General features: G+C 40.0%; 1 protein-coding gene across 19 annotated transcripts in view; it reads right to left on the reverse strand.

Annotated features, from left to right (window-relative positions):
• The window catches only part of ABLIM1 (actin binding LIM protein 1), a 224795-nt gene that overhangs the window by 139207 nt on the left and 71437 nt on the right, over positions 1-14151 (reverse strand). For 15 of the 19 annotated variants that reach the window (XM_026851362.1, XM_026851366.1, XM_026851360.1 and 12 more), the window contains exon 1: positions 12508-12821. The exons of 2 other annotated variants lie outside the window; for them this stretch is intronic. In XM_026851362.1, the coding sequence (XP_026707163.1) occupies positions 12508-12751 (244 nt within the window). In that variant the 5' untranslated portion in view covers positions 12752-12821. Of the gene's footprint in view, positions 1-12507; positions 12822-14151 lie in introns of those variants that run through there. 2 more of the 19 variants (XM_026851348.1, XM_026851351.1) reach the window with 1 other exon arrangement.

A 14151-nucleotide genomic window follows, 5' to 3' on the forward strand; every position in this document is an offset into this window, starting at 1 on the left:
GAAGCACAGCCCAGGCAGTCTGACATTCTTGCTCCTATGACTCAGTGTGTTACTATTAATAGCATTTGAGGCTCAACTGGGGAGCCAGGCTGAACCCCACCAACACAGGCATAATCCATTATGTCACATTTCTGACACATTAAGAGATGTCAGGTTGTAACTCAGCCTGGCTGTGTTCTTTTTCAAACAGTATTTTGTAAACAGTTAGGGGACAGCCTCCTGAAAGGGGCACATCTGACCTTCATTCATAAATATTTGATCTGATGTGCAGAGCACAGCCTATGGATACACATGCATGGATACTGTTAACCCCTTCCTGTAATCCTCAGGCACCCCCAACAGGCTTGCAATGATTATCATTCATTTTTTGTTCCAGCAGCTGCTGACATAGAAGCTGCCTGCTGGTATCTGGACTTTCTGTTCTCTGAGTTCATTACCTCCATTTTTCACATGTGCTAGAGATTAGCACTGCTGTATCTCATCTCCCCCGTAGCTGAAGAGAAGCCTGTCCTCACATCCTTCAGCCATGGAAAGCTGCAGTGTTAGACTATAGCATGCACATAGAAATAAATTTAAAATACAGACTGCAGTAAATTATACTGGAGATTTAGGAGTCAAATGTAATTTACTCCTGAGTAGAGATACAAAAAGCAGACACTGGTATTGTAAATAAAATCTTCTTACAACCAGGATGGTTTTTTGCTTTAATCTCATTGTTTTAAGCCTGAAGACTAAAATTTATCCTGCTGTATAATTCAGAGTCTACTCAGATATCCTAACCTGGAGATGAAAGATTCATTGATAGCAATTCTAGAAACAAACTCCTGGTACTTAGTGTTAAGGGTGCATGTCTTAAAGGAAAGTAAAATAACCTTTTTACTTTAGATAACCTTTTGCACTCTGCAAATTAAATAGTCTCCCTTGAACACAGTGTGGATGGAAGAGTCACAATGACTAACACTATAGCTAAACACCATACTTATGTTGCTGTTATCTTCCAATGAAAAATATCCTGTGCATTCAGCAAGAGGCATGAGAGCCATACTGACATCACTCCACAAAGAGCTAAACCAGTTTGGTTTGCTTTTTCTTGTACCCTGATTACTTTGAAAAAGTATGTGTAAGATACTAAACAGTTTAGCCATGATTTAAGCTTTGTTATTCTCATTTTAAAAGCTGGCTTTCATACTTTTATCTTGCTCTCATTCTCCACAGATGAGATCATGGCTTAGATGTATCACTGCACAGTTTTTATACAATTTCTTCAAAATTGACCAACATCTCTTGTTCATCAACCAATGAAGGAAACAGTCTGCTATAAAACAGAAAGGGAAAGGGGAGAAGTTGTTCTACTAAATAACATCCAGGAAAATATCCTCCATTTAATGTTATTGCATCTGGCAAAAAATCTGGCAGAAACAGTTTTGACAAGAAAGCCTGCCACAAGCTTCCACAGCTTAATCACTGTACGACCTAGATCAGCTGAGAGCCATCACTTCTATAAAGTCTTGATTGTGGCATTTTGCAAAATGCTCCCTTCTCTAGAAAGGAAATGCCGCTCTCTCATGACCTGCTCTAATTGTTATCATTACTTAACTGTGCCTGCTCAGAGGAAAACCAGTAATATTAACATGGGATTTCTTGCAAAAGACCTGTGACCCAACAGTGGTCCCAGGGCCCTGGTGGGGAAGCCTACAGTTTCCAGTTTTAGCATTCTCAAGAGCTATACGACTAAGCATTTCCCGGCTTCTGTTTCTCCTGAACATACCCTGCTCCAGCAATCTATTCCTCTGATGCCTCTCCCTCAGCCACTTGGACAACTGACACATTTTCCACTTTTGAAAGCAGCTCAAGCAGCAGTGCTTCTTAAGGACTCTAGTATAAAAGGCAGCAGGCAACTGACTCGGGCAAAGTTGATGGCGTCTGTGGAGTTTTTCAGATTCCCCCAGACACGCTGCTGAGCAGAACTGAGCCTGTACCTGACAAAACTGTTCCCCATACTAGTTGTGAATAGCTGGGTGTTCACTCCTGAAGAAAGTAAGGCTGCTCTTCCACTCACTGCTCTTCTGTCTCTCCAGGTTCTTACAGTATCCCTCAGTAAATCTAGTCTTCCCAAACCTGCAGGCAAGCTGCGGGGGAAGTTCCTTTATGGCATTCATCCTGTAGCCTTTCCATACCTTCCCCATGATTTTTGCTTTGTAATGACTTCATACTGCAGCTTGTGCAATGGTCTTAGGCTGCCAACCTCTCCTTACCCCACCTCCTCACCACACTGCCCTGGGTGGCACCAGCACAATGTGGAGGAGCTACAAAGGCCCCACAGACTGACCTCAGCACCTCAGACCCTCTCACAAGTTTTAAACAGTCTGGAGGAGTGTATACAAACCCATCAGAGATGAATATTGTTCTTTCTTAAGACATGCTACGGTCCTGCAGTTCTACATCTTGGGATAATCATGTTATCCTTACTGGTAAGATACTCAAGCAAATAATGCCTGATGGTCTCAGTCCTACCCACAACTTTTACACTATACTGGGCTTTTTTTGTAGCCTGTGTCATGCTACTCTAAATACAATCAGTCTGTAATATTGGTGTTTACAGTCATGTCATCATTCTCTTAGAGTAAATGAAATTAACATTTAGCAACTATATCAATCAATTCAACAAAATCCATAGTGTACTCATTCTGATCTGCCGGGATTTGGGGGGTTAGTGGTTTTTCTAACAGAATCATTTAAAATTATTTCAAATTAGACTCCTTGGGAACAAAATATTTCGCATGTTTTGTTCTATTACAATATCTGGATTTCTTAAAACAAAATTTGATTTTATGAGGTTCTCACAAGCAAGATTTTCTTAGTAGGCTGCTATTCTGCATAACAATAATAGTCTGCAAAATACAGATAAACCAGTAAGAGTAATATCTAATTTATTGCAAAACAGAATAAGAAAACAAGGACACTTGGCTTTTCTCTAAACATTAAGAAGCCTATAACACACACGCTTAAGTAAAAAGCACCTGAAACTTCCAGATCATCTTTAGAAACAGGTAAGATAGTTACATTATACAACTGTCGCTCCAAAAATATACAAATCTCACCGACTGTAGGTATGTACAAACATTTACCTCTGAACACGCTTTCATATTATTGATATAATGACTGGCTTCCAAATTGCTTATGTTATTGCTAATCCTTAGAAAGGAGATCATGCTTTCTTAACACCTGTGTGAACTTTTGCACTACACACCCATACTTGGCAGTGAACTGAGATACAGTGCAGTAATATGCTGTAGTGACAGTGGTTTAAACTCATTATTTTTTTAAAAAATACCCTATAAAATCATCACTATTCATTTGCTATAAATTGAATTCATCTAGACAAATTATGATCACAACCTGTACTGTTGCTGATAAAAATATGAGTGTACTATCAGTAACCATTATGGACAGTAACCACAATTATTGCTGAGAACGGCTAAGAACTTGCACGAATGCAGGAATCTCCAACAGAAAAGCATATGTGCAAGTGTCATGCTTTACTGTGCATGCCTAAAGTTAAGGAGATTTGATTTTAATAATCCACTTTAGAACTGGATTAACTCTGCAGAATAACCCCCACAGCCTGTCTTGGGAGTCTTCAGCTCAGTGAAATCAGCAGGAATGCAGTAAAGACTCACTAGTCTCAAGAACTTCTCCATGAGAGGTCCATGAAACACCAGATCCAAGCAGCTTCCTGCCAATCAGTTAATTTACAGAGCAAAGAAAACAGTTCTTTGTGTTTTGCAGTCTCAAGAGACATGACAGAGTATCTCACTGAGCAACCTGATCTAGTGGGAGGTGTCCCTTGGAACTAGATGATCTTTAAGGTCCAACTCAAACCATTCTATGATTAACCTTTAGTGTGTGCCTCAGCAATACAACGTACAGCAAAGCACGCAACAATGCAAGTCCACAATCCCTGAAGATGAGGCAACTCATCATGTGGACACTGGATATATACTACTCTTACATTTGAACTGCACTAATCAGTTTTCACTGTGCCAAATGACAAATTCCTTCTCTTCTGATTCCATATTAAAGTATAAACAGGACTCTAAAAAGTAAGGCACCTAAATCTGTCCTGCAAATGTATCTCATTCCCGACAGCTATTTCCAGTACAGTGTCCTATCAAACAGACCACAGAAAACCTCCAAGAAAAGATAAAAATATGCTTTGCAAGTAGATACAACTTGGCTACCTTGTGCAATAATAATATATTCAAACAAGCATTTACAACAAACAAATTTTTTATCACCTCCAGCTTCTGGAATTTTTTTATTAGTGGCTCTTTGATTTTATCTGCTAGCTAGGGAGGTCACTTGTTTCAGCATGTAAAAACTTACCTATTTGAACCTTTCTTTCAAGTTATTTGTTGCTGTTTCAATAGCAGGATCATCATAAAAATATTAAGCAGACAACAAATTGATATTCAAAACACAGTAGGCATAACTGATTCCAACTTCTGCACCAACTGGAATGTTTAAAAGATAACTACAAAAGCTGTTTTGCTGCTTCTGCTCTGTAAGAAGGTTTGCTCACAGTTAATTTACACTAAACCAGATGGCTTATTGCCTCTGCTCCAAAGGAGAGTCACATATTTTAAAGGAGAGTTTGCCAGCTTAACAAATAAGCAAATAATATTGAATCTTCTGAGTATTGATGTATACTGATAAGCTAACTGGGTTTGTATTTTTGAATTTTACATCTCAATGCTTCTATGTTTTACACTGAAAACTGTACAGACACCGTCTAATTCACGTGGTAACAAACCAGTGATAAACATTCCCTGGTACCATAGTGTTTCTGCATCCCACCATAACGACCTGCTCTTTAAAGGAAAATAACTGAAAAATCAAAAGCAGGATAACGCAAACTGTAATCACAATCTCCCATTCTAATATTGTTTTCTTTCCCTCATAGCTGCACCTTGTCTGCATCACCTGGGGGAACATTCCTGCTTCCCTTTCTTCCCTTGTCTTCCCATTAACTATTTGTTCTAATGAAAAAATCCCACAGAGGCCCACCAAACATCACTCTCTCAAACTAAAAGCCACTTTTAAGGTCCCTGTATACAAGACTCTACTTAGTGATATCCCCCACCTCTCAGCAGAAGGAGCCAACAGCAATCAGTATTCATCCTCTCCTCAACCAGTACATGAGGAATGTATGGGAGTGGATGAAGCAAGGGAAAAAAAGGCCATGTACCAAACTTCTCTTTCCTCTTACACTCACTCCATGCCCCAAAGTCAAAGTTGGAGTGAGCAAGTACAGCCATTTCCTATGCCCTTCTCTTTGCTCTGAAATATTCCCACTATTTCACCTTTGGTATAAGCAGAGGCTTTCAGAGGAGAAGAAATAGCAATTTCTACTTTTCTTTTCCCCATCGCAGTGCCACCAATATTTTACCCACTGGCAGAAAGGACAGAAGTTCTTCAGCTTGAAACCAGCTTCCACTCCAGATGTACCCCTATGTTTCCTGCCTGCCCAAGGCTGTGGTGATTCTCAACACCCACAGACCATGGGAAGAGGGGCCACACTCTTGCCACTCAGGGCGGTGAAGGGCAAACCACACGTGCTGTCCTGCTTCGACCCTGCCCGGGAAGGGGACTGCATTTCTCTCTCAGTTGTTTGATTAAAATACCAAGGTTATACAACTGCAAATGACGGACACAGGAGAGGAAGTTTCAATCAGATACAGAACAAAAGCAGGACTCCCCGTAAACAACAGTGGGGGATGTGTAGCCACAATACGCTCTTTCCAGTCAGAGCTGCCTGCACCCGTCAGTATTATGGAGCTACAGAGCAAGAGAGATCTTGGCTTCAATTCCCCTTAACAATCTTCACACTATTGCTATTGCCTATGTATACAGCCACAAAGGAAACCACAAAATGTTCATTATGTCTTTCTACTTAAAGTTGATTTAGCTCATCTTTCTTGCTAAGCATCCAACACCAGCAGGAACTGCAATTTTGTTCTTATTTATTGGATAACATAACAAAGAATTTAGGCTGAGAGGGAGCAGTGAGCCCCACAGAGGTGAATTCAGTTGCTCTAAACCATGCTACGTTAATGTAGATGAATGCTAAATCACTGATGTACTACTAAGCAAATTAGCTTGGATTGATCTCAAACACTGGCAACAACTCATCCAACAGCAAATGGAAATCTGAAACAGGAAGCCAAGGGTTAAGACATTAAATGTTCAAATATTTTAAGTAAAAATGTTGCAGTGATTAATTTGGAGGGGTACTGCAAACAGGCAGAGGATGAAGAACTGGTCCTAATTGATTACTTTTTCTTTTTAAATTTAATTAAAAAAAAAAAAAAGAAGAAAAAAAATCAAGCTAACTCTGCATATTTACAGAAGCAAAGATTATTGGGGCCTAACACACAGACAGGGAGTTTCAGCTATACTTAGTCAAACACAAAATCAATACCCAGTATTTATCACAAGCATATTTGTCTATGCTTCTCAGGACTGTGCAGAACATACCTCCATCTAACAACCCTTTATTACTCTACAGATTTACTAAATCCCTCACTTATCCCCACTCTTGTAGATTGATCTCCAGTCTTCTAGATTGAGCAAACCTAATTCTATTAATCTTTTCTCATGTCTTTTTTCCTAATACTATTCTCACCACTTTCTACTAGTTTCCCTCCAATCAATCAGTATCTTTCTCAAAATGTCATGTCCAAAGCTAGAGACAGTATCCAGCAGAGTCATCGTCAGAAACAGGAACAGAGAAAAATTATCTACCTTGCTGTACATATCTGCTGCTAACACGTTCCAGAAAAAAGAATAGTTTTTCTGGCAGCAGTATATCATACACTCAATCTATATTTACATTGTGATAAGGATCATTATCCTCCATATCCCTTTCTGCAGTAGTGTTAGTTATTTTCCATTTTTTATCTGTGCAAGTCCAACACTTTACACTCCTAGTCTCTGTAATTCAACTGCATGATTTCAAGCCATCTAGCTGACTCATCAGGACTATTCTGAATTCAGATATTGTCCTGCAGAACAACAACATAATGCTTCTAAACCTGGATTACCACAAACTTTAAAAGCATGTTCCCTATTCAATTGAATAAGCCACCATTATAAGAAAAATAAATAAATACAGGGACTGAATGCAGGAGAGATTGCTCACTTGAAGGAATCCATTTCAAAAGCTATCAAAAAGAAGAATCACCTTACCTGAAGTACACGAGCAGTCTGTTCAGCACCTCTCAGCATCTAAAGAGTACCACCTACTACAACACCAACTGGATTTTTCTCTCTCATATCACCACTTGCCACAATGAATGCCTAGCTTTGGACACCTGACAAGTTCACACAGCAGCATTAAATTCCTATGGCTGTAGGTCACATCAAGTACACATTCCATGCGGAGCTACTATAAACACCATTAGCAGGTAAAAGCAAAGATTAAAGTAGAAATTATTTTTTTCAATCTGTACCTTCCTTCTTTCTGCCCATGTAACAACAGGGACTAATGTTAAGGAAACTGCAGTCTTCAGGGTGATCCTGGGAACTCCTTGGTACTAAGAATGGAAAATATCAATGGGACACAAAACAGTGCCTCTTCATTTCCCTGGCTAGGGGCTCTAGCTTTCTTGCACAAAATACAGCAAGAAAACCCTACTGATGCTGGCAAGATGACGTGTGGGAACTTAGACGTAAAATGGTGGGCAAAGATTCAAATATTTATGCTATAGCTACTATTTTATGATTGTATCTTTTATTTCAAATTGGCAAAGCCCATTCCTCTCAAGAACACCCTAACTCTGTGACTTCCCTCACATCACTGTGTTCACCTCTTGGGCCACTCATCCCTGCAAACATACTCGCAGAAAAATCACACCTTCTCTTCTGTCTGTTTCCCCAGACACGCATATAGAATAGAATAGAATAGAATAGAATAGAATAGAATAGAATAGAATAGAATAGAATAGAATAGAATAGAATAGAATAGAATTAGAATTAGAAATAGAAATTTCAGTTGGAAGGGACCTACAACAATCTAGTCCAACTGCCTGACCAATTCAGGGCTGACCAAGTTAAAGCATGTTATTAAGGGCAATGTCCAAATGCCTCATAAACATTGCCAGTCTTGGGGCATCGACCACCTCTCTAGGAAGCCTGTTCCAGTGCCTGACCACTCTCTCAGTAAAGAAATGCTTCCTAATGTCCAACCTAAACCTCTCTTGGAGCAGCTTTGAACCATTCCCATGCATCCTATCCCTGGATATCAGAAAGAAAAGATCAACAGTTCCCTCTCACTTTGCCTCCTCAGGAAGCTGTAGAGAGCAATAGACTCAAAGAACCACTTCGGCTGGAAAAGACCTGTTAACCTAACACTGCCAAGCCCACCACTAAACCATGTCCCTAAGCACCACATTTACACATCTTTTAAAGACCTCCAGGGATGGTGACTCAACCACCTCCCTGGGCAGCCTGTTCCAATGTTGACAACCCTTTCGGTGAATAAATTTTTCCTAATATCCAGTCTAAACCTCCCCTTGTGCAACTTGAGCCTATTTCCTATTATCCTATCACTTGCTACTTGGGAAGAGACTGACACCCACCTCATTATAACTTTCTTTCAGGTAGTTGCAGAGAGCAGTAAGGTCTTCCCCGGGTAAACAACCTCAGTTCCCTCAGCTTCTCCTCACAGGATTTGTGCTCTAGACCCTTCACCAGCTTCATTGCTCTTCTTTGACATGCTCCAGCACCTCAATGTCTTTCTTGCAGTGACGGGTCCAAAACTGAACAGAGTGTTCAAGATGTGGCCTCACCAGTGCTGAGTACAGGGGGACAATCACTGCCCTAGTCCTGCTGGCTACACTATTGCTGATAAAAGTCAGGATGCCATTGGCCATCTTGGCTACCTGGACACACTGCTGGATCATATTCAGTTGCTGTCCACCAATGCCCACAGGTCCTTTTCTGCGAGGCAGCTCTCCAGCCACTCTTCCCCAAGCCTGCAGTGTTGTGTGGGGTTGTTTTGACCCAAGTGCAAGGCCCAGAACTCAGCCTTGTTGAACCTCACACAACTGGCCTCAACCCATTGTTCCAGTCGGTCCAAACCCCTCTGTAGAGCCTTCCTACCCTCAAGCAGATCAACTCTCCTGCCCAACTTGGTGTTTGCAAACTTACAGAGAGTGCACTCGATCCCTTTGTCCAGATCACTGATAAAGATATTAAACAGAACTGGCCCCAGTACTGAGCCCTAGAGAACACCACTTGTGACCAGCCACTAACTGGATTTAACTCCACTCACTAAAACTTCTTGGGCCTGGCCATCCAGCCAGTTTTTAACCCAGCAAAGAGTAATTAGGGTCTCAGTGCATCATAAATTATCCTGCACCAGTCCAGTCTGCTCCCTGGCTCACCACTGAGCTGTTTTCATACTCTTGGGATTCCCCCCATGCCTTCTCATCCTCTCAGGTTCCTTCCATCTCCGTTACATCCAACTGATCCAATACAAGCAGACATTCTCACAAGCACTGCTTAAAAATAAGACTGTTACATAAACAGCTATTAACTCATACAGGAGGCTGGTTAGATAATAAGGTATATACCTCCTTTCCCTCAGGTGTATACCCTTGTCACATCCACAGAGTAATCAGTTTGGAGGTGTACATGAAGTGTCATCTGTACAAGCAAGCAGATGACAGTATCTCACACAAGAAGCAACATCACACAGTTCCAAGCCAATTTTCTCTTTAAAATTCCCACTATTCTTTTGCAACCAACTTTCAACTTTTGCTAGTCTTAAATATCAGACATTTTTCCACAGAATCCTTTGTGTCAGAGTCTGGCCTCCAGAGAATCAAAGTCACGTGCTGAACCAGGCTTTCTAGGCTAAAACATATTTTGTTACACCAAACCATGCATCTGGCAATCCCTCTCATGGGAAGCAGTCCCTTATCACTTCCCCTAGAAACAGAAGGAAAGATGGCTCATCAGTCTTTGGCTAAATGAAAAAAGGGAAATGCAGAAATGAGGGTCCTTTCAGTGATTCAAAACTTCTTTTGAACTCCTTTTTTTTTTTTAAAAGAAATTCCTCAATTTTAACTGTCAGTATCATGGCACCGTTCAACTTCATGAGACAAGTTTAACTTCCAACATTCCACTTATGAAGGGGATGGAATTCCATGACACCAATGCTAAGTAAAGCACGTCACAGGTTAAATGAGTGAGACTCAGAAGATTCCCTGAATACTAAATAGCTCTGTGCCTGCTGATAATTCTTGACTTTCCAAAAGCCTAAAATATGGGACTTTACTGATGGTTATGATTCCACTTAGGAGCAACAAGGACAATATTTAGTGAGTCTCCAAATGCCTTGAACAGAGTAATTTCCAATATACGTTTGTAAAGCCAAAGCCAGACAGCAAACTGTCTTTCAGCAGGGTATATAAACTGCTAAATCTTGTAGTACTTGAGGCACCATAATCCCCAGACAGGCACATGGCCTAAGAGACAGACTCACGCATTCTGCATCTTAAAGACACATGCAGCTTTTACAAGAAGGCCGTTTTCAAGAACCATTCCACTATTTTCATTCTAAGTAGGTGAGATTCTGATTCCAACCACTGTAATTTAAATAAAGGTGAGACAGACACCTTTGCAACCTTTCAGCTTGCATTGTTCATGGCTCCGGAAAGCAGGACCACAATGCCCATCCTATTGAATAGTAGCACCCAAATTGTAGGATGAAAGGATAAAAAGCCCCGGTGGTTAACTGCATTATCTATTGCTGCATAATGCTCATCAGAGCCTGTCCTGCTATCTTTGTGATTGCTTACAAATGATTGAAGAACTGCAAAATTGTGGATTTTTAGATTGATTTAAGCCCCATACAAATTAGAAGAAAATTGCCCCTGTGCAAAAAGGTGGCTCCCAGCCTCCTACAATGGCAAATAATTTCTTTGGAGTCCTGCATGGATTGATCATATAACTGCTCACTGTTCATTCAATTAATTTTCTGTCCTAAATTTCCTGTGATTTATAAAAATGCCTAAATTGTCTGTAGGAGTTTTCTCCAGAATACCAATGTGAAACACTGCGGGGCTGACAAGGCAGAATGATAGTTGCTTTTTCTGGTTCACAGACGTATTATATATTTGCCTCACGTTTTACCAACACCTGAATTAGGATTTCAGTTCCAAAATAATTGATTACTTAGAAGCAGTAACTATCTGAAACAGCATATGGATTTTGGCCAGTATTACTCTTACAGTTCATTGGGTACAGAGTTGACTAGCAAAAAAATATTTGCACAGAAGAAAAAGTGTTACCTGGTGCTCATGAAACAACAAACTGGAAAGCAGATCTTTGAAAAATACTTGCCTACCATATACAATCACTCACTATTACCATTTTGAGGAGCTGGGCAGAAGTGACAAGTATGCAGCAGTTTTCTTGAGCTGCTAAGCACAGGCACAATTCCAGCACATAAGCAGTTTGGGTTATCAAAATTGAGGTCCATAAGCAAGTCCTAGAAGAGAATATATCTGAAATTTATCTGAAAGCTTCACATTAACATTTATAGCCAATTTCATAGATTGGAGTTTCCAGAAAACTTAATTTTCTTTTACTTTTTAACAGATTGTGATGAATTCCAGATATAAGTCCTCCCACTGCTAGTAGCTCTATGAAGGAATAAACCAGTGTTCAATATTCATTAAAAACAAATCAAACAAATAAAATTTTAGGAACTATTGGGAGGAACAAAGAGCACTGTTGTGCCTCTCTACATATACCCACATTATGACATGTTGAGTACAGTTTTATTCCTCAATTTTTCAAGGTTTATAGCAGAGTTAGAAAAATAAAGGTAGAAAGGATAATCAAAGGCATGGATGGACTGTCTTCTGCACAAAGAGCATCTAGACAAATTATGACTGCTTATCCTGGAGAAGAAGGATCCTGGATAAAAGACAAAACAGAATTCTAATAAAGTCATATGTGACAAGAAGGTGGTGAACACAGAAAGATTTTTAATCACCTCTTCAATTCAAAAATGACGCAGCTTCAAATGAAACTATTTGGCAATAGGTTTAAAACAAACAAAAGGGAATATAGTTGTGTAAAACCCATAGGAAAGCTCTGGAACACACTACCACAGGATGTTGTGCTTTCAAAAGCTATTTTTCTAGCTTGAGTACTTCTGCAGATTAAGGTCCCCTTTGTCCCAGGACAGCCGCAGAGAAGGAGCTGCACCTATACCCATCAACTACTTTTTGACTATTCAGATTCTAATTTGCCTTCTTTGGGCTAATTTTCTTCTTTCCCTCCTTCTCTGTCAGTGATAAAATACTTCTCCATGGCAGAGCACACTTGCTGTCACACAGCGTCTTGCTGCTATGCAAAAAATAAACTTAACTAAAAAGCAATTTAACCTATTCACCAACCAAAAGTCAAGATTTGATGGCAGTCCTCACTTACCCAGATCCTCAGAAGAGTCAAATAACTGCTCGCATAAGTAGTAGTCATCTGGATTCAAGTAGGGCAGTTGCTTCAGCAAGCTCTGTTTAGGAATGAGATACAAGACCTCTGCAATATCTTCATCCTCAGTGACTGATGTCTTTTTGACTGAATTTTGGAGTGTCACCTTTTCTAGCACCAATTCTTCAGTCTTACTTGATCCACACAGCTTCCTAAAGCTGTTTAAGATGGGGAAAGATGGCATTTCTATTCTATACAGGAAAGCAACCTGTAGTGCATGTAGTCAGTCTACTACTCGCGGCACAGTGCCCTCACCAAACCTTCTCTTTTTCGCTTATCCAGCAAAGGAGATTAAGGAAGATATATTTTTAGTGATTATCTTCAAGAGATTATGACAGTATGCTCGATCAGGTGACTGACATTTAAAACTACTGTAATTAGTTGTAACTCATTCCCTGGGAATGCAAAAATTGGAAGCCAAAGCTTAAAGAGTATCTGAAAATCAAATTAATATTCAGGACAAGAGAAAGAATGTAACTGAGTTATATAAGAGGATTAGTTTAAAAATCAAAAAACCTTGCTGTGTCAAAAATCTTATTACGGAAGAATCATCATCATAAGCTACAAATGCACCTTTGTGCATTTAATCTACCATGCTCCTGTTCCATGCCAGGTCTGTACATGTGCTATGGCAAAAAGGTGACAGTAAAGGTAGAGCATGTTGGTCCTCCTTTTTGAGGAATGCACAAAGGCTGGCTAGCACTGCTTCGGAAGCAGATTTCTTTGGAGAAATCCTTTCTGCAGCTTTCACTGCCTATTCCAAACAAAAGCACTTAAGCTTTCCCTAACTATTAAGGATTGGTTCGCTTGTGCTCTTCCGCCCCACCTTCCTGTGCGGCTGACAGGAGAAGCTTTGCAGATACTGTGCCAACCCTTCCAGCTTTGCTTACAAGAAGTATTTACATTAATCCAATTCCAGTGACTTGCTAATCTAATCATCTAATGAATATTTCTCCCTGGGTAAAGGCAGAGTTAATCATCAACGGGGCACTGGAAAGTCACAGGAAATTCCAAAGTGAAAGATGAAAAAAAAAAAAAGCCAAACAAACCCAACCTAAACCAACATTTATCATATATAAAAGAAAGTTACACGTAGACGCCAGACCAGGACCTGCTCAGACACAACTTCAGATTCTTTACTCAGCCAAACTCCCACAGTGTTTGGCCCAGGCTTTCAATTCCCCTTAACATACAGAATTTAGCTGTAGCTGCAAAATGACCTGGTGTAATAATTGCACCGCTTCCAGGAAGGCTTTTGTTAAATCAGAAGGTGGAAAAAAACACCAATAGGCTTACTGAGCACAGTGAGAAACTGTCGTTCAATTCTTTCCTCAAAACCCAGAGTTCAAGTACTGTCTACTGTGGGGACACGCTTTGAAGTGAAGCCTGCTTTACTATTTTAAAAAGAAAATATAATCTCACAAATCCAGACTTTGATCATCTATTATTACACACCTCCTATGAGGTGAATTGCTTTTTATTTTTCAATACGTATGACTTCTACGTTATGTTGAAAACAAGACCAAAATCACAGTTCCCCTTAAACAGCCATTCTCCTGGGTTTTATAATCAATCATGGACACA

Source organism: Athene cunicularia (assembly GCF_003259725.1).
Source record: "Athene cunicularia isolate RWA chromosome 6 unlocalized genomic scaffold, athCun1 chr6_part1, whole genome shotgun sequence".
Lineage (NCBI taxonomy): Eukaryota > Metazoa > Chordata > Aves > Strigiformes > Strigidae > Athene > Athene cunicularia.